The following is a 27,923-nucleotide window of genomic DNA, read 5'->3' on the forward strand; positions in this document are numbered from 1 at the left end:
GCTGTTATAGCAGAAAAAGGGGGACCAACTGCACATTATTGCCAATGATTTTGGAATGAGATGTTCAACAAGCACATATGGATGTGATGTTCAGGTGTCCACATATTTTTGGCCATGTAGTGTATAACGAATATCGACCAGATACATTCATTACAAACAACTCTGTTACCAAAGGAAACTTTTTTTGCCCATTGCAGTTATGCCATCTCCTGGTGATATTTAGAAATTACACTTAGGAAGACGAACGTGGAATTTGGTCTCCAAATCACACAATGACAATGCTCATTGCTTTTCAGGGGTGTTGTCATATTGTGTGTGATAACAAATTATCATAAAATAATGATCCATTTCACCTTACTCAGCATGACTTGAGCTAAAACCACCTTTGTACCCTAGTATGAGTGGTTGCAAAATCTTTTTATGGGATTGTAATCACCTGCAATTTCAGTGGTCCCCAGAATCCCATGGGCTGTGCAAATTTAGTGGCATGGCTGTATGCCATCAATTACCCTTTTATTGAGAGGACATGTGTCTCCTTAGAAATGTAAATGTTCAAAATTATACAGAAATAAGCAAAAGGACTTTTACTGTTTTTGTTTTTAGATTTCAGGATTTATACCTTGATAAATTCTCTCATGTAAACATTCCACAAATAATGATCATACCCAGAGTAGGGTTATATTTCAAAGAATAAACTTCAGTCAGTGTTGATGATTTAAACACAAAACAATGTCTTTTTTCTCAGTTCATTTAAATGACCTCAACCCTCATCCGATCTAGTTTAATTGGACAGACCATTCTTCCCCGAAATTACGAATTATAACATCAGTACAATTTTCTGTTTGGTTGGGTTGAATGTGTGTATAACATCAGTCTGTTGTCATTTGAAAGAGGAAAAATTCTACTAATCTAAAATATTTAGATTACATTACATTACATTCGGCAGACGTTTTTATCCAAAGCGACGTACAAAAAAGTGCATTTCATGGTCGTAGACAACTGCTGAACACGGGTTCAGTAAGGTACGATACTTATTTTGTACAGCTATTTCTAGCCGAGAACAGTGAACACTATTCTGGCCTAACATCTGCAGAGCCAACTAGGCAGAAGAATAAGCTACAGTATTAGGACAAATACAAATTACCAAGAAGTGCAGGGATGGGGCAACAAGTAACAATTGACAGGAAAAAGGTTTTTTTTATTTATTTATTTATTTATTTATTTTAAATAAAAGAGTGAAATATACAGCGTGGTGGTGGTTAGTCTAGGTATAGTCTGAAGAGATGAGTCTTTAGGCCACGGCGGAAGATGGGTAGTGAGGGGGAGGTTCGGAGAGGGACGGGGAGTTCGTTCCACCACTGGGGAGCTAGGGTGGAGAAGCTCTGTGATCCCTTTGGGCGGGTGGGAGGGGTTACAAGGCGATTATGCAAATAAAGGTGAAACATTATAATGCTAAAAAAAGGAATCAATCTGAATCCATGTTACAGCCTCTGGGGTATATTAGGGTATCCAATATTCCCCTTTTTCCATCATTATTGCACTACCCTTAGCATTTCAGTGCAATGTGTAAACATATTTCAATCATTTAAAATGAATTACAAACGTAAGTGCAAAAATAAAGGCAGACAGTGAAGTTGCTACTGGACCTCCACTTGGTAATTCAGAATAAAGGATAATGACCTGTCGCTAGGGTTGACTTTTATCTTAACATTAACGTCCTTGCATCCTGCCGTGCTGAAGCTGCCAGTCCAGTACCCGTCCGCATCCTGGCTCAGGGCATGCGAGTCCTGGCCTCCCACCTTCACCTGCGATACGTGGGGGACCCTCATCTTAAACCGGACCGCACGATTGGCCGGGAGCACGCCGGCGAGAGGCTCCACCAGCTCGTACTCGTCTTTCCATTTGCCGTACCTCAGAGGGTACGGAGGCCACCGCGCTCGAGGGTCGGTGCAGGAAATGATGTAATTGCAGGCGTGGCCGTAATCCCCCGTCTCCGCCTTGTCCTTGGCGTACACGGTGAACACGTACAGCCCCGCCCTCGGGACCTGCACTTTGAAGTCCGTCCAATCGCCTCGCTTGGACGGGAAGACGTGCCTCCTCTGCTGGTCGTCCGTCATGGAGAAGGCGGCGGCGGACAGCATGCCCATGAGGTCGAGGCGTGCCGCCGTGCGGAAGCTGAACGAGCAGCGGCCGTCCGCGGAGTGGACCACGGGATCCGGCTGCGAGGCCTCGCGGAGCCCCTTCCTCTCCGACAGCCAGCTGGGTCCCACGGGGTTAACCAGATCCGCCGGGGGCCTCATCTCCCTGGAGACGGCCCGGCACCGCAGCTGGTAGCTACACACCGGGGTGTACAACTCCTTTTCTCCAGAGTCGCCTGCCTTCGCAAAGATTTCTAAGGTGTGCAGTCCAGTGCTTTCGGGGTAGACATCCAGATTCATTCCATATGGCCTGAGTGTCATTATCCCGCAGTTACTTTTCCCATTCAATTTGTGTAGAAAGAGCATAGGTGATGAACTCTGAACTGTGATTGTTGTCTTTCCATCTAGAGCACGGAGGGGAGAGAGAGGGGCGTGTATGTTGATATAGCAGTTATCGTGACTATTAACTATGGGCACATTAGTTAATCTTGAAATCAGCACATATCTCAAACCTGTAATCATCAAGTCAGGTGAATCAGTCATTAATAATAGAAATAAAGGACTGGAAATTATTAGAAAGTACCTGATTGTATAAGACATTGTTCTGGGTGTGAAGAAAGGAGGCCTAAATTATAAAATGAGCTCTTCTTATGGTCCATGTTCTCGTACTGCTTCAGGGAAACCCGAGGTGTCAGCAGCTGCCATTTGGCATCTTCTGGGAAGTGATCTCCCACAAAGAGCGCAGGATGAGTCAAGAAGTAGAACTCATTGTAACTGAAAGCACAAAGCAGTTATCTGAAGCAGTGAAATCTGAGATGGGTCACTCTCATACAACATCATCCTAATTGAAAGGTCCAGAGTGAAATCATGACTACTGATGATTTATGCTGCGAGTGTGAAAGTAAGTACAAAACAAAAGTCACAAAACAAAACGCTATTATTTGAGCTAGCTAGCTCACTAGTAACTGTCAATGTACATCCATTTCCACAAAGCCCTGGAGACAGAAATGCTTGACTGGTCAAAGTAGTAGCATTAAAGTAAAAAGCTTTTATAAAACAACCATAGATACATTTTATGTGTGGGTAAAAAAAGTCTTATGAATAGCTTGTTTCAGTCCCATCCACTATGGCAACCCAATGCTTCATCGCTCATGTAGTTGACAAGGTTGCATATGAAATTCATATGCAATATGCATATGAAATTAACTCCTTAAATGCAAGGTAAATTTATATGCCTCCAGAACACCAATTACCAACAAAGAATGTAAACAATCACTGTTAACAAGGATTTTATTCTGAATATTGGTGAAGCAATGACTATTATTTTTTAAATTCAGAAATCTACAGTAATTTAACAGGGCTTGATTCCCCACCACAGCTCAATGTACTGGGGCTGAACCTGACTGGTTCCATGAAAACTTCTCTCTCTCATTTGTTAGTTGATACCGTTTGATTACAAAGCTAATTATCTTCGTTAATAGCTTGCTACTAAGTTCAGGTAATTTACCAGCTGGTAATTAGTACACATCTGGAACGGATAGTAGGAGCAAACCCGGTTTTCAGTAGGAAGCAAATATTTGCTTGTAGTCTAGAATGAAAAGAGGGTTGTGTTCCAACCTCCAGTAGGCTAAAGGCTCAGAACGCATCACTCTGCTTTATCCACCTGACTGTACAACATCCTTTTTAAAAAAGAAAAAAAAAGAAAAGTATGCTCACTCAAATCTGAATTTTTCACCAACTTTCCCAGCTCCCCAGGTGCTGTCCAGCAGGTGCCACCTCCCTCCCAGGCGGACGGCGTTCCATGCGTGGTCCGTGTCTCCGTTGAAGCGGTCACCCAGCTTGTACCCCGCACCCTTGGAGTACCCAGACACCGTCTCACACTCAATGCCTGCAACTCTAAACAGAGTTCATTACATAGCATCTGTAGCCTTGCCATTAAGAGATTAGCACAGATATTAGCGTAGAAATAAATAAATAAATAAATAAATAAATAAATAATAAAGCCATTCTTAATAGTGTAAACATTTCCTAGAAAAATAAGTTCACTGCCCCAATCAGCAATCAGCACACACACCGCGCGCGCACACACACACACACACACACACACACACACACTGCAATTAATTCAATCGAGTCAAACAAATCGAGTCAATTGGATGGTGATATCACGCAGCCATTGATCTTGCTTGTTCTTCAGTTGCTTGTGCTGCTTGGACTGAAAAAGAAAGGGGGAGAAAGAATGAGAGCTACCTGCACATTTCCTGAAACAGGCCAGCATAGCCTGCACACACCGCCTTCCCTGACCTTAATACATCAGCAGCGCAGCTCGTTCTGAGGCTGGGAACACGCAGTCCTTCCACATCGTACTCTGTGGACACAAATTCAAATTCAAATATCTTTATTGGCACTGAATACATTTGTAAATATTGCCAAAGCATACATACAGAAATACTTCAGAACATGAATGTAAACTGAACAGAACAATTACTACATATAACGGTGGTAACAACAACAAACAACACAATATCAATTAGTCAATTAATTCATTGTCCCTAAGATTATGACAGGCAAAGTTGTACTTTGCCACTATTACAGCTGTTGGCCCTTCTCCTGGGATTTGTAGTTCCTTCTCATTGGTTTGTGAATGCAACCAGCATTTTACATTCTTCCTACATACTCAACCAAAGTGTTTGTTTCGGAGAAGATGCGCAACACATCACAAGTTAAGCAAATGGTGGTCAAGAGGAAACAGAACCTCCCCCCCCCCCTTACAAACATACAGCATATGAAGTGATACATAAAAAAGGTTGATGTGAGCCCCACATCCATTGACCCTCTTCAGGAGGTGCTCTTACCGATGTGGTGCGTGACCCACATCCAGATAGCTCTCAGTTTCTCTAGGTCACCACTAATTCCTTTCATCAGCTCCTGCACCAGGGCCTCCACAGTGTCCCGGTGTCTCACCTTAAAAGCAGAGAGACACTGAGTAAGGCCTTCACCCACAGTGCATATCCTTACTGTACAATCACGCAACTGAAGGACTCAGCTTTGCTCAACTAAGAAGAGCACTTTAACCTTTATTCAACTAGGAATAGTATGTAGGTATTTATGGTTATACAAATTCTGATATTAGGGGGATGGCTTACCTTACTTGAATATGTGTCAAGGCTTTTCAGTTTACCCAAATCTATGTGCATTGACTTGAGGCTGGACTTGTCCCACGGGTAAGCTGAAATATAAAGCATGATGAAGAAAACTACATACTTCAAGGGTCTGCTGCAGGCATTACAAAACAATCATCTTTTAAAAATTAATTTAGTATTTGTGTAAATAGACTCACCAAATTCAGTTTTCTGACTAGTTTTATTGTCAGCATCAACAAACCCTGAAAGAAAGTAAATGGCAACACAACTGAAGGGTGTCGTAGGTGGATGGACTATAATAATAATCATAATAATAAAGCTGCAAGCAGAGATGTCGGAGCATACACTGTAGCTCTAGCCTACATTTAGTCCAACTTATAGCAACTACTGAGAATAATTCCATTCCCCATTGGTTTAAGATAAAGAATATAGCCTAATAAAATAATTATTTGTTGATGATGCACAAAAACGTATTAGGGTTCCATAACCCCCCTCCCCCCTCCTTTTCTCTGTTATTGTAACGCTAGCAGACACCGGAAAAAACAGTACGCCGCTCACATACAACTGAGTTGAAGAGCAAGCCTGTTGTGTTAGCTCCGCCTATCCTCTCTGGTGGACCAACCACTGATAGGTGATGGAAAACGCTTCACTAACTATGCGCCGATTGTGATTTTTTTCCCGGGAATGTCGCCACAGACACCCAGTTCTTTAATCATAAATTATTATAATAATAATATTAATTAATATAACAATAGGCTCAATCACCATTGTGTTACCTAATTCAGCGTTAGATAGTGACTTAACAGACATTTATTTTAATGAAAATTACTTTAAATAGAAGTGTTTATGAAATTGAATAGCCTAATGAATATATAAATGTCAAGATAGCTCTTTTGATGAAATCCAGGGGTCAGGGACATTTTTATTTCAAAAAGCTCAATTTAGTTCTTTATTCAAGAATGAAGCAATTTGCAAGGCCAGACTTCTAGAAAACATAACAGTTTTATATCAAGGCTCAGCAACTGTACACTGCAGTTGTGTGTGTGTGTGGGGGGTGGGGGGGGGGGGGGGGGGTTCTGCTTGTAGCTATCCTCAGAGTGTGAATGTGGAGGGGGAGAGGAGCTATTTGAGTGACAGGTACAAGGCAAGCTGTCTATTTCAATTGAGTTCTATCAGAAAAGTAATTGTCACTCAGAAAAAATTAATCATAGCAACTTGTACTTTGTCATGGACTGGAAAACTAACTTTCACCAACTTTGGAGTGTACTGTATGTAAGGGTACATCAGCAATAATGATTTCAACATTGCAACTTTGAAGTGGTGACTGTAGCACCACCTAAGGTGGTAGGGGAATTAAATTAGTTAAAGCAGCTATGTTTTCAAGTGATCAACACCATTCAAGTTTTGGCTTGTTGCAAGTTAACTATGTCCATCTAACACCATGAATCTTCATGCATTTACACTTTAAAGCCCAGCAAGCCACAACCCTGTACGGCCCACAACATCAATGAAAGTCAAAAATTTAAACCCTACTGGCAGCCATATTGTTCATGCTATTGACATCATTCAAGTTTTGCCTTGTTCAGAAGAAGGCGCCCTTCAATTCAGAACATGTTTCAAGGCCGAAGAGCAAGCCTGGAATTAATCAGACCAAGAATTATTGCTGTGACTTAGCATCACATGCTAATTTTCATATACTGAAATAATACAATTTAAAGTGTTATTTTTTTGAGTGCAACAATGGCCAATAATGCTATATATAAAATTTTTATAGCAGGCATGTTTTTCAAGGTATCGACACCATTCAAGTCTCGCCTTGTGTGGAATGACAAGCCCTTCGATTCAAAACAATCAAGGCCGAAGACCAAGTCTAGAATTTAACAGACCAAAAATAAAAGCTGTGACTTTGCATATGCTAATTTGCATATACTAAAAAATGATTGGCTGTCATTCTGCCATCGTTGAACATGGAAACTTTTCCTTTGCTATTTAGTAAGGCAGTGTTCTTGTTCCAAATGGCATCTTGATCACACTTAGGCAGACTTAAGAAGATTGTGGAAGTTGACAATGCTACATATCCAAGTTTTTTTAACCTAATGACAATGTTCAAGTTTTCAGAACATGTTTCAAGACTTTAATGGCCACACCCAAAGGGGTCAAATTGATTGGCCAACATCAACATCAACATCTGACATCAACTGGACGTTTGGTTCATGAGAAGATTTTTTAAATTCAAAATGGCGACCATCTAGTTGGCCGATTTTAAACTACAATTTTTATACTACAAATTAGATAGTATCTAGCACCGTACGAAGCCTGGTAATGAAAACCCCCCGGGGTTTCTGCCCCTACTCCATGACCTGGCAAGCTATTCCACACAATAACCACTCTCTGTGCGGGAAAGAATTTACTGTGCAAAATTTACCTTTTGCTAATTTCTTTCTGTGTCCAGTCGTTCTACCAAAAGAACTGAACCTGAATAATCTCTCGTAGTTAATTTTGTTAATCCGTTTTATGAATTTAAAAACCTCAATCAAATCACCCGTTTTGGTCAGGTTTCAGGATCAATAGATGCAATGGATAGGCAGTTACCTTTAAATGTTTACATGTCTTTAACAAAAAAAAAACCTCAGGAAAGTTTTAATATTTCAGGTTGTTTAATTTCGTACCAAATAGCCAACCATCTCCAGAGTCACCGTCTCTCAACTTCTCTAACAGGCAACTGTTCCTAAAGATGAAGGCGTCATGCGTTTTAAAAATATTTTAAGATGTTCTCTCGATTGATAAATGTAACACGGTCAGTAACATAATGTACAACGCGCAAGCGGAGCCATTTCAGGTTCGTATTCAGGTGAGCTCGTGATCACGAGAAAACAACATTTGTTTCGTCCAGATCACGAGATAATAATTCGTGATCCCCAGATAACAGGACCAAAAAAATAAACATTGCATTAACATTAATAAGCATTTCAAAATAAATATCGTCAGAAGGAAATGTGGCCGATTAATAAGCATTTCAAAATAAATCTCGTCAGCAGGAAATGTGGCCGAATTAGCTAACCAGCTAGTTTGCAAGCCGAGTGTTTAAGCAGAGGAAAAAGTGGGAAAATTCCCTCTCTGACCCAAACTATGACAACTAAGATTTTCACCTTAGAATCAAATCCGTCTTACCTTGTTTATAATTTGGGTTTTAAAAACTCGAACTAGTATCAAATACACACTTAAAAGCACAATGCAACCCTTCAACAAACTTTTCCAAACTCCAATAAACTTGTTCCACTGAATCCACTCTCTGTACCACCAAACAGGCACGAGCAATCGAGCAAGAGTTTGATGTATGTGAAACGGGATGGTCGTAATAATTTTTAATTGTTGAAATTTTGCGGGGTCACTTGCATGCGTGTCATGCATAATAAATTGGCAGTCATATTGGACATGCCTGCCAAATTTCATGAGTTTCTGAGTATAGGAAGGAGAGGGGGGTTTAGCAAGAGGCAGAATAAATATAAGAAGGATAAATATTGAAGTAAAAACAATAGTGGTCCGAATCACCCTTGGTGGTTGGCCTCCTAGTAGTAGTAGCCTTCTTCCTAGTTGCCACAATAATCATAAAAATGATGACGATTATGATTATTGTTCAAATTAAAATATCTCTTGAACAAAAAATAATTATAATTACCCTTGTTCTCATACACAATGTCATTCTTTCTGACTTCTTTTCCTGTAGGGCATAAAAAAGACTTTTCAATTTCAATTTCAACTTGGCTTTGTTCAAATTTAGAAGAAAAAAAAACTAAAATAGATCTGCCTCCCCGACAGGAATGCACAGCGGTTGTAAGATTTCAAGTAGATTTCTCAGAAAGGCTTTTTCATGACACATTAACAAAATTCTTTCACTTTCACTTTGTGTAAACTTTTTCTTGGTCTGATGAAAGAGCCAGTATTGCCATATTCCAACTTACCTTTACCAAAGGAAAGTCTTGCAGGCAACCTCTGTGTATTTTTCTGTGGGTGAATCTCCACCGTTACTACAAGACAATGCAAAGTGACATGCTGGAATCGTGTTGAGGACTGGCATGTTTATTGACTGTATGTTAACTCGGAGACAGGCCTCTTACCTTCGTTATGGTTTCTACTGCCTTTGTTTTCCACATCCTCCTCCTGATGCTCTAGAGTACAAACCAACTTGCAGCATTATGTTTTTTTGTGATTTTATTTCATCTGTTAAGTCTACGCAACATTCCTGAAGTTCAATATTACTTCTACTGCATTTATGATTTAATAATTTATGCATTACCAATAACATATAACCCATATAGTTCATACAAATCCTCGGAATGTATGAACACATATGTACAAAGTTTGCAGAAAAAAATATAGACCTCATACCTCTATGAAAAGTAACCGTCTTTGGCAAACTTGAGCTTCTTGGTTCTGGTTGAATATCAACTGCAGCTGCAAAAAGATGAATTATAAAAAAACAAGGGATAAGAGAATAATAGCATTTCTATTTTGTAAATATGTACAATATAATTCACAGGTAGAAAATAGTATTTCTGTTTGCATAAATAATAATAATAATCATAAGCATCAACATTATTAATCATAATTAATAATTATTGTTGTTAATAATAATAATAATAATAATAATAAAAGTATCTCAAAAAATTTTTACCCTCATTCTCAAAAACAGTGTCATTTCTTCTGACTTCTTTTCCTGTGGAGCATAAAACGTTGTATACTGTATAATAGTGCAACTAGTGGAAATATGTACAATTTAATGGCATGAAAATAAATAACCATCCATCCAATGACATCAGTATAGTATATTTGCATCTGCACTGGCCTTCCTTGTGTGCTTTGTGAGACACAATGAAATGCACCTTTGTTAAATACAATACAGTAAATGGGAAATGGTACCGCACAGCCACTGCCTCAATATCTAATACAATAATTTTGTACATCAGTGTTTTAGAACTGTGGTTCCCAAACTCAGTCCTGGGGGCCCCCTGTGTGTGTAGGTTTTCGTTTCAACCACAATCGCAGTCCCATAATTTTAACAGGCCACTCATTTTTCGTAATTAGGTATGTGATTTTCGGTCCGCTGGAGAAGTAGATTTGTCTGGGCCACGCTGACTAGTGGCAAGAGCTCACGCACCTAAAACGTGTGTTTTTCTCTACAGTTCTGGGCCCTGAAAAGATGGCCATTTGTGAGCGGCGAGCTGAAAAGATGCAGCTCGGTTTCGCTTTCTTGGGTGAGCTCTCTCTCTGACTTGAGTCTCAATTTACTCACCTAGTTTGTCTTCCTCATTTTTTTCATTATCTTTTTCATCTTCATCGCCAGTAGCACAGCAACCTGAGTCATGAAAGAGGGTTGTGGATGACTTGTTGTAGGCATGCAAATATAACTCTAAACCCCTGTACTTGATTTGCATTTGTATCGTGAGAGACCCAACTAATACAAAATGAAGTTGGGTTTTTATGCTAGTTTCAGTCATCCTCACACTGAAATTGTACTTACATGCATAGCACAGGTAGAAAGGAAGTAGCGGAAAACAAAAAATAACCAGTAATATTTTTTGTCCAAGAGTCAGCCGGTTGTGAAAAGCCATTTTCCCCCTAGGAACCCTGATAGGAATGAGGAAAGAAATGCCCAATGACCACTGACATTTGCAGCTGAAAAGTAAGAAAAGTAACAGCTTTTGAAGGGTACCGAGATCCCTATAAGAAAGGTTTTATAAGCACATGTATAAACACTATTTTGAGACATAACTAATCTACTTTGAAAATGATTTTCAAACTGAAACTTAGTGTCAACGGTATATCAATTGCACAAGTTTCCCTTCTTATGTTCCCAAACAACCTAAACATTCAACATAATAAAGTGATCAAAATGTCAGATTTTTTACACATTCAACTCAAAGGAATGGTTTGATAATTCGAACACTCAGGGAACATTACAACTAGCAGAAACTTTAAACAATCCACATGGCCCCTACCTGCTGGAGATCTCAATGAAAGATGATTTGAAAACCCTAACTTCCTGAACTGTTCTTCTCACCAGTGACTGTTGTCACGTAATATGTACAGGATTTTTATGGCTAATAGACTTCCTGAAGTGAAAGTGCAATCACTTGTCAGGGTTTCAGTTACTACAAGACCTTTCAAGGTCAGTCAAAGTACACTTACTTAATGATACTGTTTAAAGCAATAAAACAAGGAAACACCTTGAGCTAACATCAAACTCAAATATCTCAGGTTAGCAACAGATTAGCTCATAAATCACCCAGTCCAGCATACGAACCTGTCCAGATAGAGCTTGGATACATTGAGCAGGTTATGGTATTCACATTGTTAATTAAATAGAAAACAATTATGAACTGTTCTATAATGACCAAACTGATTTTGTTATCAACTGGAGGGATCTTAAACCCATCATATCTCTGTATTACGTGTTTAGCCAGACTCGTAATACAGTTACAGTTTCACTTCTTAACTTCTGTTCTGATTAGCTTCTGTTAAACTCAAATTCAAGCAACACCAGATTTTTTATTTATTTTTTTTTTTTCTGAGGGGATCAAAGCTTAGCTTTCAGACTGTAATACAATTTCTACATTTACTGTAAAATAGCACGCAATTATAATCCTGTTGCATTGACAAGATAATGTTTTAGCGCCTGTGCAGGTGCAGATAAGACTTGAATGTTGATAATGATGCTGGTTTACCTCTGCACCAGTTGATGCACATCATACTACTTCTTGGAAATGGGTTTTCTGTGCAGAACTGCAAAAAAGCAGGGCTTCCTGTTTTATGTAGCTGTTCATCAATGTGGATAAACTGAGCAAGCCTTCCTGAACAGGAAGTTAACCTAGCCAGCCCTTCAGAAATGAGATCACAATGTGAATTTGGTGTCTTTTTCCATTTCGTCATACATGGTATTATAAAATAATGCTGAAACAAATGGAAATTGCAAAGTGGCTACAACTGGTTCAAGATGCAGCAAGTACAGATTGGGGCATTCACTACTTCTACATTGGCAGTCAACAAGACAAAGAATTTAAGTGGAATCAAAACAGGTTCATTCAGGATATGAACCCCAGACCTCTTGTACCCTCAGCAAGACTCATACCCCTAGACCAACCAGCCAACCAATGCTTCTTTCTATGCATGCGCAAAACTATGTACTGAAGTTTAAATCATTTGATTGCATTTCACCCAATAAGGGGTCAACCGGATCTGAAGCACAAAGCAACTGTTATTGCAGAGGCCAACAGGTTTTGCAGTGACACCCCCATAGGTTGATCAGGGCAGAAACTGCAAGTCAAAGTTGTATCAAAGATACGGAGAGAGACGATATGCCACTCCGTATTTTGTCAAGCGCCCCCTATCACAGTAAGTGCAAACAACCTCTAAAATGGCTGCATGAGATAAGGCTACAATTTTTACGTCAAACTCATAAGCATTTGATCTTTATTTCCCTCAGGTTCTGGCTGAGTAGAAATATTCAGAAATTATATTATTCACACGACCACTTGCTTATGAATTTTAGATATTCTTTTTTTTCTACTCAGCTTTTATAGCGGGATGTGGCTAAAAAGCATTGATTGGCCACGTCAAGTGAACTGGACGCTAGGTGTTCTCGACTGCATTACGACGTAGCATATGCAGCTAGTGGTTACCAATGAAAATAAATGAACACTCCTGTAACTTTTTAAAAAAAAAGTGTAATAAATATTTTCTCTGAACAAAATGCATGTGCTTTCCCATCTGTTTTTTTTTTTTTTTTTCCCAGCACCTACTGTACTATACCTTTTAAGTGCACTACCTGTGCATTGCTATGGACTATGCTACTAATCACTGTAAAGATCTCTGTGAAACTGGCACAGACAGATCCAGGGAGTCTCTGGCTTTCTGGGACCCAACATGAGAAGCCCACTCCATGACTAGCTGAATCAAATCAGTGTTATGTGGATAATAAATTAAAGAAACTATGGCACATATCAATTTAATTTAAAAAAAAAAAAAAAAAAAAAAAAACTAGTAAACGTTTACTCCAATTCTTTGTTGCGCTTCTTGCGCTTTGAGCGTCCGCTCTTGGCCATCTGGGTGGCATACTTTCCCTTCAGGGAAAGTACGTTTTTTCGGCTATATATTAGGCGTTCTTGTATATCTCGATGGGCGTCACCCTCCGACATGGCGTCACTCCGAAGACCAAATATGACTAAATTAAATAAATTAATACATGAATAAATAAGCAATGAAATAGATAATGAAATGAAAAAAAATAATTCACAGTGGAAAAAATAAATATCTATTAATAATTTTATTTCTCTTTTATTTATTTGATGATGTTTTTTCAGTGAACATGGAAGGGGCGGGGTCAGGTATCCTAGAGGCAGTAAGTAAATTGGACACATCCCCAGGGAGTGGAAAACAGTCCGTGGCGCGAAATAGTTATCGAGTATTTATCAAGATCATAAAAATAGCGATAAGTTACGTGGTGGGCTGTTCAAATAGCAAATCCAAGAGCACCGATTTTAAGTTTTATTTCTCCCCACGCAAAAATACCGAGCCAATGAAGAGAAAACAAGTGGATTCAAGCCTCGGGGGGATGAGAAAAACTGGGATGCAGAATCAAGGTCTGTACTTGTAGTTAGCCATTTTGCCAACGGTATTATTTATAACATTAATTAGCTAAGAGCCTGTTTCAGAAACGGCCATTTGTATGTTTGTTCAGTTAGTTTCTTTAGGATGAGATGCGGCATAACGAGCTACATAACAATGTTAAATATCACATCTATTTAATTGCTTATTTATTGATTTCATTATTGACTTATTTGATTCATTGCTTAGGCTATTTATTTCATTGTCAAATTATTTAGTCTATTTCATTGCTTATTAATTTATTTCATTATCAATTACTCATTTAATTTAGTCACATTTGGTCTTACATTCTTTTCACACCACAGACTACAGTTAAGCTTGCATACAGAAGAGTCGAATACAATTCTTTAGTGTTTTTTTATTATTTATTTATTTATTTTTACATTTAGTGAGGTAACTGCTAACTAGCAATGTTCGGCAAAAAAAAAAAAAAAAAAAAAAAAAACACGTAGCCTAGCTAGCTAACGCTGCTGACCGACAGTATTTTCGTAGACAAAAGGAGATTTAAAGGCAGACTATGCAGCATTTTACCTTGTAAATATTAGAAAATAACCAATTCCTCGGCATATTTATAATGCATTGGCTATCTCTGACTTTACACATTTTCGGAGACTTTGTGCAACTGTCGTTGCCTGTATTTGTTAGACTTTTCTAAAAAAAAAAAAAAAAAAAAAAAAAATATATATATATATATATATATATATATATATATATATATATATGTATGTTAGGGACATTTCTGGGTGTGGCGCACTTTTCTGTGTGGGGAGGGGTGAACGTGGCTGCAGGGCTAGTTAGTGAAGAAGTCCCTATACAGCAAAGCAAAAAGACAAACCTACGGGCTTGTTCAAGAAGTCGAGTTAAACCGAAGTTAGCCAAGGGGATTAAAAGCGACGCGGAGTTTTTTTTTTTTTTGTTGGATCTTTAAGTAATTTACTGGCCTTAGAACTTTGCGAGGATCTGACATTTTTTATTTAAAGTTCTAGCGATAAAACCACATGGAATTAAGATATAATCGAATCTGCCTTCTTACTGTTCCTCAGGTCTCATTTTTTATGGCTGTCCTGTTACATAGGTACACTCATCGTGAGTGGGTGGGGTTGAAGACGGAGGAGAACATTTCTTTGATTTTATACACAGGCTGAGAAATCCCGTATATGCCTTTGAAGGTAAGAGCGAGTGTTTATTCATTTATTTTATTTTAGTCGAAAGTGCAATGCCAATATTTGCGAGCTCGTGTTCCAGCCACAAATTAATTTATCTAGCCAGTTTGCGAACGTGCATATTTCTAATCGATAAATTCAGCGATCTGCTCTTTGGATTGCTTGGATTAAATTGTACAAGCAAACCAATAAACTGAGTGGCATCTTGTGTTTACACACAGGCTGTCAGTTTTTGTTTAACGTTACTGTGGGATCAGCTAACTACATTGGGTTTTCCCTAATTAGCCAGGTGTGAAGGATTCGCATGTGGCGAGGGGCAATGTTTGGTGGTTCTTACGTAGCCTAGTTCATTGGTCTCAAGTGCTGTCAGTTTTAACATGGCGGGCGACATGCAGGGCCGGCCCAAGCCTTTATGGAGCCCTAAACATAATTTAATTTGGGGGCCCCCCACCGCCTCGGCGAAGCTAATACTATTGACAATTGTCAATCATTCGCACACCTACTGTAAATTTAACACACCCATTATCAATTTTATTTATTACTGAAGTTGTAACTGAGAACATAAGGCGTGATGGGTCGTTAGCATAGTTAGCTAATGTAGCTAAGTAGCATATACACAAGGTGGCCAGCTTTCAGGCTAGTGCACCAGCCTCTGTGTAAGAGCCGCGTCTGATCCCTCTGTTCTGATCCAATCCCGTGGATGCAACAGTGCGAGAGAACAAGGTAAATTATTAACACTAATGATTTTAGGCAGAAAATGGTTATTTGCTTTGAAGCAAAAGTGACCACCTTTTTTCATACGTATAAAATGCAACCATTTTTGTTCCTCTGCCAATTGTCACAAATGTACATTTTAACATTTTAGGTCCAGATAAATAATATCTTTAAATATTTTACACTTACTAAGATGTTTTGTTATTCATTAAAACATATGTAGCTGCTTTCATTTAGTGATGTATTTATCAGCATTCCTCAGAATATACAAAAACGTAACTTAAATCATAACATGGACGATTGTAAGTGTGTTAGGTATACTTGTGTAAATGATTGACAGTGTTTGTGTTGCAAGGGGTCGCTTATGAAGAGTACAATTATAGAGATTTATTTATAGATGCCTTGAAATTTTAAATATATGCACATATGTACATACATAGTACCCATATATACACACAAACAAATACAGTATCCCTTAGGGGAATGATTACAATGTAAGCAACCAATGTACATCTGTGCAGCAACAGCACAAACAAGTACAACAGATTGTAAGGGGACAGAAGCCAATGTTAAAAACTTTTAGGCCACCTGGTGGCTGTTATGTGCTATTGCTGAAGCTAACCCACTGCATGTGATCTGTGCTTCTGTCCCTGCCTGTGCTCCACCCTTTTATACAGTCTATGGCTCCACCCCAACAAGATGCTAATTGCCTGATTGGCTTCACCTGCCGGTGGCCCTGCAAAAAGCCTGCTGCAGCTATGGAGAGAGACATTTGTGGACCCCACAAAAGGAGTGTTGCAGGAGTGCTGGGAGAATGGGAGGTATCAGACAGGATAACTTTGGTCGGGTCGGGAATGACATAGCAAAAGTGTTTGATCTGAGGATAAGCCTTTCAGTATGCTTGTATGGCCTTATATAGACTGGAATTTGCTAGAGGCAAAAAGGAAAGAAATAGGTAAAATTGCCTTGGTAAGTGCATTCAACTATCATGTAATGAAAGAGTATAGTGATCTTACACAGTTTTTTACGGATGGCGCAAAAAAACCTGAGACAGGAGTGACAGGATTTTGGGTGGCAATACCAGCAAAAGGTATTGGAATCAACACCAGAACATCCAATAAGTTAGGCGTTTACGCAGTGGAGATGTTGGCAGTGTTGGTTGCACTATGATGGGTGGAAAAAACTAGACAGGATAAGGTGTTGATATGCTCAGATTCATCCTCAGTCCTAGCAAGTTTAAGGTCTTTCCATTCTAACAGCCGTCAAGATATACTATATGAAATCCTTCTATCAGTCGCAAGAATAGCAAATCAGGGAGGTCAGGTACAATTTTTGTGGGTATCAGTGCATGTGGGGGTGAATGGGAATGAGAGGGTAGATGAGTTGGCAAAGAGGGCTTTAAAGAAAGGAAATATAGAAATGCAAATCAATATCAATAAAGCAGAGGTTTAATGTGTAATCTGGGAAAAAAACAGTCAAATGTGGAAAGCAAGGTGGGACAGAGAGGGGAAAGAGAGGCATCTATATAAAATCCAAAAGAGTGTCAAAGTTACTAGGGTAGGTAGTGGAAACAGGAGAGAGGAAACTGTGATGACAAGGTCAAGGTTGGGGGCACTGTGCACTAAAAACACTGAAAATGGTAGGGAAACGCCAGGCAGGCTTGTGTGGGGGATGTCAGGAAGAGGAATCAGTGGAGCACGTAGTTCTGAGTTGTAGGAGGTATGGGGGACAGAGAGAGATGATGAGGAATAATCTGAGGGAATTAGGGGTGCAGGAATTCACATTATGGGTGAGAGCACAGGTCAGGGTACTGTTAGCCTTCTCAAGGGATGTAGGGTTTTTTTTACAGGATATGATGGATAAGCGGGTATAGGGTGCTAGGGTGGATGACATGGATAGGGATTTTACAGTAGGACTAGGTGTAAAGCATGGAGGATAAAATATAGCTTTGGGTAAAGGGATTTAGAGTGTAAGTCTATTGTCTGATCCACACTCCGGAGCAGAAGGTGGCGGTAATGCACCAATAAGCTGGATGCCAACCGCCGTAAAACAAGAAGACATTTGTGGAGCACTTTGTGACTGGGTCCTGCACAATGTTACAGACTTGTGGCTTTGTTTGGTGGTTCCTTGTTTATTTAAATTTTTTTGTACGGTGTTTGGATGGGTAATTTTCCTTTTCTTTAATGTGCACATTTTTGTTAGGTTTTAGATTAGAGTAGGAAACCTGCGGAAGACTCGCCATCTTGTTTTAATCGAGAGAAAGATGACACTTTGTTGGGGAGGAGGTTTGTGTCTGTGTTATTTTACTTTCTCAGCTGACCATTGTTTCAGCTGACCATTTCTCCTAAAAAGTGGAGACCTGAAACTCTCTCGGTCATCTCCCTTACCATGCTTTGTGACTGGTAGTGAGAAAAGACCTTAGCAGACAGTGTGTGTACACACATATATATATATATATATATATATATATATATATATATATGCTCCAGCCACTCATGGGAAGTCTGTGTGAGTATGTGGTCTATTTGGGCCTTGTTTGAGTTCCTGGCAAAATCTGCACAGCTGTCCCTTTGGCACTCCTCCTTTTTTTTTGTATGATTTTATTTTCGTTTCATTATAAACACACAACGTGACATATTATACATTTATTACACACAAATATGCCACACCTTGTGACTGGTACAGAGAAAAGACTTTAGCAGGGCTGTGTATATATATATATATATATATATATATATATTTTTTTTTTTTTTTTTTTTTTTTTTTTCCGGCCACACCTGTGAAGTCTGTTTGTGTATGTGGGCTGTTTGGGCCTTGGTTAAGTTCTTTATGGCAAAATCTGCACAGCTGCCCCTTTGGCACTTCTTCTGTGCTGGTCCTCTTCAATTTCTTTTCTTGCACTCTGATTTTTGTTGCCTTCATCTCCCTTTGAAAATAGGCTGTTGACATGAAGTCCTCAAAACTCATTTAGGGGTTTGTAAGACCCTCTGCCTGGATACTGAAAACTTACTGATACTGAAAACTTTAGTGGAGCAGTAGAAGTACCTGTTTTGTCCACTCTGAAGGACCCATCATTTTTGTAACAGGCTGGCCACGTGTGAGGAGTCTTGGTCCTCTTCTTTAGCGGAGGCTGCAGGTGTTACGGCTGCTGCATTTCCAAGATGCTTAGGACCATCTTCTCCACAGCCGCTTCAGTAAGATGTGAACAGCGTCCCTAGATGCCATTAGTGAATTGTTACTTAATATTGCTAGTTGAGGAGAACTGTTTTCCGATTAACTTTATTCAGGACAATTTTTTCTTATACGGTGTGCCACACTTTCCCATTTGCGCGAAGCCAAAGTTTTCGCAAATGTCAGTATAAATTACGTTACCGGATGACTTAGCTCTATAGATCAATTGACGGCTGTGTGAAAAGTTGCGATTTTCGCCCTGACGATGGAAGTGATGGAAATCAATCTTAAATTTGGTTGATTAAAAAAATTAATAATCAGAATCACCTCAGTTCGTCGCCCCTCTGTCCTGTCTCTTTCTCGTTCCCCATTGATGGTCAGGGTCTGTTGTTGTGACGTCATCGCATCGCATTGTTTGAAGTATACATCTCGAAACAGCGCCACCGCTCCTTTACAACGTGCGTTGTGGCCAAAAAATGAATTGCATCCGTAGTGGTTTAGCACTACCATGAGAATGAATGGGTTTTGTTTTAGGTAGTTTTAGCTAAACACGGGTGCCAGATACAGATTGCTGTAACAGAGATTTTGTCCTAAAGTTTCCCTTCTCTGGATTAGTTGGTTCACATGTTTGAAATAGCCGTTATAACAATCTTTTGAAAAACCGTAGTGAAAAAAACTCATACAGGATCTGGCTGTTATTTCAGCATTCTAAAATTAATCTTTGTACAATTGTGTGTTAGTGTGATCCATTCAAGTCAAAGTGGAAATACTTTTGTTACTCACATTTTCCTTTGAAACACATAAAACAGATATTTTAATAATTTGCAAATAAAACTGGAAAGACCAATTCTTTTGAATTATTTGTAAATAATTGGTAAGTAGAACAAATACTTGTGTAACACTCGAAACAGCGCCACAGCTCCATTACAGCCTGCATTGTGGCCAGAAATATATTGCATCCGTAGTGATTTAGCACTACCATAGAGAATGAATGGGTTTTGTTTTAGGGAGGTTTAGCAAAACATGCAGGCAATTGTAGGTTTGTTTTGTGCCTTGTTATGGCATGGTACATCCATCCTGTCATCTAGGTGCCAGGTTTGTAGAACAGAAGTAAACAAAAACTGGGGGAAAAAAATTCTGGACTTTTTTTTGTTCATATTTAGAAATGTCATTCATGTGGAGGTGTTCAGTGGCTTATATATTTTAAATCTGGCAAAATGTGTCCATGGCAGCCATTTTCTGGTTTTGGAATTTATCAATAGCTTATATTAGCGCTTAATGCCCATAAAGTTTTTATGCAGCTAGCCCCTAGGTCTTGCAGATGGTGTAGTTGCTGACGAGTGGTTTTAGGAAAGGGAAGGGAAGGGAAGGGAGGGTGGGGGAAAAGAAAAAAATGCTCTGCCTCCCCGTCGGGGAATCGAACCCCGGTCTCCCGCGTGACAGGCGGGGATACTCACCACTATACTAACGAGGATTGCATGTGTGTGGTCTCGGACAATAGTAATAAAAAAAGTATACACAACATAACATATTTTTCCTTTTCTTGTGTTATACTGACAATGTCCTTTTTGCAAGGGTCCGCTTGAAGACTATTGTCATGGAAAGGTGTTCATTAATTAATTCATTCATTTATTCATTCCTTCTGCGCAGGAGTCAATATCTTCATTGCAAGGGGCAGCTTACATAGAGTATGAATATAGAGATTCGTTTTATTTGTTTATTTGGATTCCTTTTGTGTATCAGTGAATATTATTGTGGCAGTAAGTAATTGAAATAGTCAAAGAAGATATGTTTTTTTTTCTGATGTACATTCATTTTGACGAACACAAAAATATTTCATAGCTAGGCATTGGTGGTTCAGTGGTAGAATTCTCGCCTGCCACGCGGGAGGCCCGGGTTCGATTCCCGGCCAATGCAGCTCTTTTCTTACTGTTCTTACCATATTTTGCCTTCTGCAGACTTAAAAACTCTCTAAACACACTGGTGGCCGTGGTTGTTCTACTGGTTATGTCAGTTTTGTCATGATATGCATGTCCATTGTGAGGACAAAGTTTTGAGGAGCACACGATCAAGTCTGAAGTTCTCAAAAATAGGACAAGGAAGGCATGGTGCTGCCTTTGACTGTGGGAGCAATGTTGCAAAAGCGCAGAGCTTCCTGTTTTATGCACCTGCTTGTGTCTGTAGACACGCAGAATAACACTTCCTTGAACAGGAAGTCTGCCTGGCCAACCCCTCAGAAATGCTTCGCAAGAAAACAGAAAGACACACACATATAAACAGGCTTTCTCAGACAATGGGAAACACAGACCGCCTACACATGGTGCTTGTATGCGCCGTGGCAAGTGAAGGGAGTATTTAAGACTCGGATCGATGAACTGCCAAGTTGGCGGTTGCGTCGGACAACAAGCATGAACGAGATGGAGGACTCTGCTCACATGATCCGGGCAGCCACAGAGTCACTGCCACAACCACAGAAGAGAGACCCAGCAGGAGGGGCCATGGCGATGCTGGAGAGCTCGAGCGAAGAGGAGGGCAAAATCGAGTTCGACGACTTGGGCCTGTCCACGGAGCTGCAGGGAGGCCTGGAGACGCTGCGGCTCGAGAGCTCACTCACGGACGTGACACTTCATGTGCAGGGAGAGGACTTCCCCTGCCACCGGGTGGTTCTTGCTGCCGCTAGCCATTATTTCAGGTGAATCCAATGACAAAATTGTCCTTCATTTTGTTTGGTACAGGGGTCTTAAAGGAATTTCCACAGCTCTTTATAGTGTATTGCTGTTAGACTGTCAACAGACAACAAAACCCCCTGTGTGATGATATTAAAAACAAGGCGATGCTTTTGCAGTAAGTAGTATTGGTCTGTTGAAAGGGCACCGCGATTCAAGTCTTGTAGTTTCATTTTGTAAGATACGGAACGGTAAGATTGTTTTTTTTTATATCAACAGGATGAAAAACCACAAAAACTATGGTTTTGTTGTATGTAGTCTCCAGATATGCATCATTAGTGATGTTGATGTCTCCCTCTTGTAACAAATGAGGCAAACAGTTGTTTTTCTGTAAACTTGAATCAGGCCCTTTGTGACAGCTCTACATAAAAATTCTGTGTGATTCCTATAAGGGTATGATGCTGCCTCTGTTCCAGTGGTCACTTTATTTGCATCACAAGTCTGCTTACTCTTTCATTTATAGGGCTATGTTCTGCAATGATCTAAGAGAGAAATATGAAGACCGTATCCTCATCCAAGGCGTTGATGCAGAAACCATGAGAGTTCTCCTGGCTTATACCTACACCAGTAAAGTACAAATCACCAAGCACAACGTTCAGAAAACACTTGAGGCAGCCAGCCTCTTCCAGGTGAAAGCTTCTGTCATTTTCAGCCCCTGTTTAACCACACCTTGGACAGACTGGAATGGTTTAGCTCTTACTAACCTTTTACCCGAATCATTGTGGGTACATAATTTCCCAGTCTAGCCTGCTGGCCTTATTCGGTCCTCTTCCCTCTTTTGTAGTTTTTAACTCTGGTTTCTCTTCTCTTTTTCTCCTTCTTTGGTTTCTACTGAAAGTATGTAAACTAGGAAGATTTTTAAAGTCGGTGTTAGTGGAGTAAACATTTACAAAAGCAAGCTGGACATAGTCGGTTTCAAAAAAAAAAAAAAATCCAGGTTCCATAGAATGTACATCAGCATCTACTGTACGTATTGCCATGGAATATTAAATCAACCTCTATTGTACATACCTTAATTTTAAATATTTCTATATTGTCGTTAATTTTGTAATTTGAAGAGGTAAAAAACTGAAAGCCTGGAAGACAGATACTCTTACCTAAAAGGAGTACTATCATACAAATTCAGGCATACAGAGAATGAGTTTTATTTATAAAGGTGAAATGTACTTCAGTGAAGAATTAACACTTTCATTCACAACTTTTTGTGCGTTGCCATCTTTGTGGAAAAAACTAATTTTAAGGTATACTAGCTCACAATACAATTTCATTTCTGTGCTTTAATCATATATTATGTTCAGAAATGGTTTGTAAAGAATTAATAGTTTCAAAGAATCTAAGTTTAGTCACACAAAAACAAAGCAATGTGTCTTATAGTTGTCTGAGCTGTCTGACTGGGAAGTGAAAATGATTCCATTTTTGAGTTTGAGTACAGATGTTATTTGTTCTATTCTTGGCTTATTTTCTGAGTGCAGCTGAGGGGGTGGAATGCATAGCTCTTGTTTACAACTGAACACCTGCCAAAATGAAGAGGTTCAGAAACTGCATAGAACTTCATCTTTATATTACCTGTACAGTTAATGTGAATACTCTCATGCTCTCTCCTTTTGACCAGCACATCCATATAAAATAATGTAATTTAATGTGCCCAAGCCTTGTAACCCTGTAATTTTACACCTGACTTTACACACTTTTGCAGCCCCTATAGGGCTGAAAAACTCTTAAGTTCACATAGCCTGTGTCTAGAGTATAATACTACACGCATACCATAATGGCGTGCTTCTCATCCTCTCTGGCTGCAGTTCCTGCGCATGGTGGATGCTTGTTCCAACTTCCTGGCTGAAGCCCTCCTCCCGGAAAACTGCGTGGGGGTCCTGCGCTTGGCAGACGCCCATGCCCTGGTAGCCCTGAAGACCCGCGTTCAGAACTACATCGTCCAGAAGTTCTCCCACGTGGTCGCCCACGAGGAGTTCCTGGAGCTCCCAGGCGACATCCTGGCCAGCCTATTGCAGCGAGACGATCTGGACGTTTCGGAGGAGGAAATGGTTTTCGAGACACTGGTTCGCTGGACACAGGCACGGGAAGGGGAGAGGCTGCGCCTGCTGCCCTGCCTCCTCCAGCATGTTCGTCTGCCCCTTATGGACCCTTGGTACTTCGTTGAGAAGGTGGAAGCAAATGCCCTGGTGAGAAGATGCCCGGAGGCTTTCCCGCTACTCCAGGAGGCACGCATGTATCACCTTTCTGGGAACGAGGTAAGTTATTATACTGTGTATAATGTACCATTATGCCATTTTTTAATTCAAATCAGTTTGCTAGCAAATCTGGGAAGTTGGGTGATTACTTGGCTATATAGATCGATAAAAATGAACCAAGTGAAGATGCAGCCCATCCATGCACAAGAACAGTCCCTTACTGGGATGCGCCACCCAGCAGAGCAGCTTCTCATAGTGTTACATGCATCAGAAAGAGAAAGAGAAACTGGAATGTTGTGTAGCATGTGGTGTCTTATACACTTTACACATCATTCCGCCGTCCCCAGTAATATTTCAGATCCTCTTCTTGGCCAAAATACTGCCTTTCTTTTTAAGTGTAAGATACGTGAAGAGTTATGCTTGTACTTTACATTTTATTCTAAAGCACTGAAGGGAATGCACAATTAGACTACATTTTAAAAAGCTAAATCTGATTTCCAAAGCATTCCAGAAGTTAAGTTTCTGGACATGCAAATCATGAGCAAGCAAGCTGTAAGAAAGGGGGTACCAAGAAGCTAGTAACACTTCTATAGAGTCTGTTAAATCAAACACACTGATGGAAAACCTTATTGAATCCACCAGCTTGGCACCTGAATTCCACTCATTGTTTGCTCTTGATTAGCAGCACTACAGCTTTGACATCCCTGGGCTAATGGAACGTACTTTCTAACTTCGGACTCCTCCCAAAGGTAATTTCGGAGCGTACCAAACCAAGATTACAAGAATTTCAGTCTGAGGTGTTCATGATCATTGGAGGCTGCACCAAAGAGGAGCGTTTTGTCTCGGAGGTGACCTGCCTGGACCCCCTGCGACGAAGCCGGCTGGAGGTGGCCAAGCTTCCAATCACCGAGATGGAGACGGAGTCAGACAACAAGAAGTGGGTGGAGTTTGCCTGTGTAACATTCAGGAACGAGGTATACATATCTGGTAAGTAGTACAGCTGTTCTTGTGCACACATGGGTGCTCCATTTTCTTTGTGTAGTCTTGTCCGCCTCCATCTCTGTGAAGGGGATCTGTGGTCCCTAGCATGGCTCCATTAAGCCCTGCTGTGATAGCAGTGGAGCCATTTTATAACACATTGAACTCTTTAGGCAGACTAAAACCATTTGTAACTGTATGGAAAATAGCTAAATATTAAATAACTGAAAGAACAGGTGATATAAAAATGGGACTGATTGGTTCATAGCCCGGGACAAACTCAGACAGACATAGATTCTGATAATCCATGTTATTTGCTCTAGATTACCATGAGGCTCTTCCTCCATATTTATAAATGGTTCATGAGAGTACATCTTTTCCCATTGAATTTGTGAGTTTATTTACCTGCAATCTTCTGTGCTCTTGTCGCTAAATGTCAGGTTTACAGTATGTCCTCAGATAATGTAGACCTTACGGGTATAAACCAAACATCAGTGAATGTCATCTTCGTCAAATGTGAAGATCAGCTGCCACTTCCACATGTCAGGTTCATCCCGACTATTTCTGTGATGCTGCAGGTGGTAAGGAAACGCAACATGAGGCCTGGAAGTACAATGCTTCTCTCAACAAGTGGATCCAGATTGAGTATCTGATCACTGGGCGTTGGAGACACAAAATGGCCGTTCTGGGTGGGAAGGTCTATGTGCTGGGTGGATTTGATGGCACACAAAGACACAGCAGTGTAGAGGCCTATGACGCTTTTCACAACTGTTGGTCTGAGGTGGGTTTCCAAGGTGGCACAATACACTTTCACAGTCTCTCACAATTTTTTGATAGCTTGCAGAAATTTACCATGTTTTACTGTTAATTCTTTATGGCAGATTTGCAGCACATTTCATTTGTGCATTTTTGTACACGTGTCACAGGCACCCCCCCTTGTACTGAGCGTAAGCTCCTTCGCTGCTGCAAGCCACAACGAAAAGCTGTATGTGATTGGAGGGGGTCCCAACGGCAAGCTGGCCACAGACAAGATGCAGTGCTACGACCCTTCAACAAAAGAGTGGACTCTCAAGTCACCCATGCCCATTGAAGCCAAGTGCACGAACGCTGTGACCTTCAAGGATCACATCTACGTCGTTGGTTCGTATTAAACTAATATTAAGATCATTTCTGATTCTGAAGCATGTTAGTAGGTCAGCTACACCGGACTGGTTTTAGCCTTTTGATGAAAAAAGCTGACTTAAAATATTTGAAAGTAGAAAGAGAAATTGTTGCCAATAATACCATGGCCAAAGGATAGAATCTTCAGGGGGGGGGGGGGGGGAATAAAGTCACTCTGGGTTATGGGTTTGTAGTCTTCCTCTACAAATCCATGCAGCGCTAATTCCATTTATGAGCAGCTGTGTGAACAGGTCCTTGCTGGCATCTGTTTGCTAATGTGTTGTGTTTCCTAAGGTGGCGCGATGAAGGCCCTCTACTCCTACAGCCCTCGGGAGGACTCCTGGAGCCTGGTGACGCAGTTTGGCCACGAGAGAGCCAGCTGTGGCATTGCCGCTTGCAGCGACAAGCTGTTCATCACCGGCGGGCGCGACGAGAAGAACGAGGTGATTGCCACGGTGCTGTGCTGGGACCCTCAGGCGCAGAAGCTGACAGAGGAGTGCGTACTTCCCCGAGGGGTGTCTCACCATGGCAGTGTCACCCTCAGGAAGTCCTACACACACATACGGCGGATTCGAGCCGGGACAGACTCTGCGTGACATACACAAAACGGATGGGGGCCCTGCCAACTAGATTACCTCAATTACCTCAGAACAAAATGCTCATTGCCTAAACGTTGCATTTTTGTATTATGTTCGAGAAAATCCTTCTATTGAGGGAAAGCCTCTTCGCTTTGAAATTTGATCGTAGTTTCAGGGACAAGATACTTTTTGTGTGTTTTATACAAGTGGAAAGATTGGCCAAGGGCAGGATCATTTAAGATGGTCAGGATTCCATGGATTACCGCTTAATTCTCCCATATAACATGTTAGGCACTGACTTGACATGAATGAGATGAACAGCTCTCCTCAAATATGCACTAGCTTTCTTCTGAAGTACTGTATGGTCTGTAGGCTGTAAAATGTTCATTGGCTTATCAGGTTCCTAGTAGGAACACACAATGCTTCTGTGTCACATGTCAGCATGACACCCCTGGGAGAGAGAAGCGGAAGTTCTGGAAAACACCGTTGGTTACCGCATGGAGAGAGAGAGAGCGTACCCACACGAACACAAAATTAAATAAAGGAACATCTTCACCTTTCTCCCTCACGGGTTCCAGGCAAAATCAATTAACTAAAACAACAAACTGAGTTAATAAAGACAAGAGAAAGTAAAACCCAGGATTGCTTTTCAGCTCGCGCTGGGATCTGCTGGCCATTTTTTCAGTTGACTAGTTTCTTTCTTAGTCGTGTGCTCAGATAAACAAAACTGAAACTAAATTAAATGAAAATCAAAAATACTCATCGGTGTGAGCTCCCGGTCTCGGCCCCGAACCGTGGAGAGAAACACCTTTAAGCACCTGGCAGATTAGTTAACACAACCCAGGTGCATGTGCTCTCCACCAGCCGGTTTGCTACATTCTGGTTTGCAGGTGAGGGTCATATAGTGGTAACTCGAGAGGCACTACTGTAGAACCCAAATTTGGCAATTAAAAATGTGAAAAGATGAGATGTCAACAAAAGATGGTTTGTGGTTCTGTATGAGGAGGGCGACTGTGAAATACAGCAACTGCAAAACAATGAAATCATGGGTCACAATAAGAGATGTTTATGTTTCAATATCTTTGTATAAATATATGTTTTTGTTTATTTGATCAAATTGATTTGGTTACTACAATAAAGTGATATTTAAAAAACCTTTTATAACAGTGTCCATTGATTGTCCATGAGCTATTATTAGCTCATTCATATATTTTTCCTATGGTTCTTGCTCAGAGCATTTTTTTTTTTTTTTGGCTGGCCCAACCCATTCTCGTTCCCATAGAAACTAGCCAAAGAGC

At 40.4% G+C, this 27,923-nt stretch overlaps 2 protein-coding genes and 2 non-coding genes across 4 annotated transcripts; 2 read left to right on the forward strand and 2 right to left on the reverse strand.

Moving 5' to 3' along the window:
* Positions 1 to 579: 579 nt before the first annotated feature.
* Positions 580 to 11,309, reverse strand: ky (kyphoscoliosis peptidase). The gene is made up of 16 exons (XM_035420893.1): positions 11,281 to 11,309; positions 10,803 to 10,957; positions 10,575 to 10,637; positions 9,957 to 9,998; positions 9,671 to 9,736; positions 9,400 to 9,450; positions 9,244 to 9,309; positions 8,961 to 9,002; positions 5,479 to 5,523; positions 5,285 to 5,367; positions 4,994 to 5,102; positions 4,389 to 4,506; positions 3,855 to 4,034; positions 2,722 to 2,912; positions 1,426 to 2,542; positions 580 to 926 (listed from the first exon to the last, which is right to left on the reverse strand). The coding sequence occupies exons 2-15, from the start codon at positions 10,891 to 10,893 to the stop codon at positions 1,638 to 1,640; spliced, it is 2,052 nt and encodes a 683-aa protein (XP_035276784.1). The 5' UTR covers positions 10,894 to 10,957; positions 11,281 to 11,309; the 3' UTR covers positions 580 to 926; positions 1,426 to 1,637.
* A 9,086-nt stretch (positions 11,310 to 20,395) lies between these two features.
* Positions 20,396 to 20,467, reverse strand: trnad-guc. Its single transcript has one exon. It is a non-coding gene; the product is annotated as a tRNA-Asp (tRNA).
* A 372-nt stretch (positions 20,468 to 20,839) lies between these two features.
* On the forward strand, positions 20,840 to 20,910 carry trnag-gcc. The gene has a single exon. It is a non-coding gene; the product is annotated as a tRNA-Gly (tRNA).
* On the forward strand, positions 20,887 to 27,783 carry klhl6 (kelch-like family member 6). The gene is made up of 7 exons (XM_035424273.1): positions 20,887 to 21,685; positions 22,183 to 22,348; positions 23,519 to 23,968; positions 24,658 to 24,895; positions 25,465 to 25,667; positions 25,813 to 26,026; positions 26,342 to 27,783. The coding sequence occupies exons 1-7, from the start codon at positions 21,402 to 21,404 to the stop codon at positions 26,641 to 26,643; spliced, it is 1,857 nt and encodes a 618-aa protein (XP_035280164.1). The 5' UTR covers positions 20,887 to 21,401; the 3' UTR covers positions 26,644 to 27,783.
* Positions 27,784 to 27,923: the final 140 nt, after the last annotated feature.

This window comes from Anguilla anguilla, chromosome 6, assembly GCF_013347855.1.
Source record: "Anguilla anguilla isolate fAngAng1 chromosome 6, fAngAng1.pri, whole genome shotgun sequence".
In the NCBI taxonomy this organism is placed as follows: domain Eukaryota; kingdom Metazoa; phylum Chordata; class Actinopteri; order Anguilliformes; family Anguillidae; genus Anguilla; species Anguilla anguilla.

What these genes read in the sequence shown, in the direction of transcription:
- ky (XM_035420893.1), bottom strand. Translation starts at nt 10,893, where the DNA reads ATGGCTTTTCACAACCGGCTGACTCTTGGACAAAAAATATTACTGGTT. An exon ending in TTTCTACCTGTGCTATGCAT is followed by an intron (nt 10,638 to 10,802) that starts GTAAGTACAATT and finishes TTCATGACTCAG; the next exon opens with GTTGCTGTGCTACTGGCGAT. An exon ending in AAATGAGGAAGACAAACTAG is followed by an intron (nt 9,999 to 10,574) that starts GTGAGTAAATTG and finishes TATGCTCCACAG; the next exon opens with GAAAAGAAGTCAGAAGAAAT.
- klhl6 (XM_035424273.1), top strand. Translation starts at nt 21,402, where the DNA reads ATGAACGAGATGGAGGACTCTGCTCACATGATCCGGGCAGCCACAGAG. An exon ending in AGGCAGCCAGCCTCTTCCAG is followed by an intron (nt 22,349 to 23,518) that starts GTGAAAGCTTCT and finishes CTCTGGCTGCAG; the next exon opens with TTCCTGCGCATGGTGGATGC. An exon ending in GGATCACATCTACGTCGTTG is followed by an intron (nt 26,027 to 26,341) that starts GTTCGTATTAAA and finishes GTGTTTCCTAAG; the next exon opens with GTGGCGCGATGAAGGCCCTC.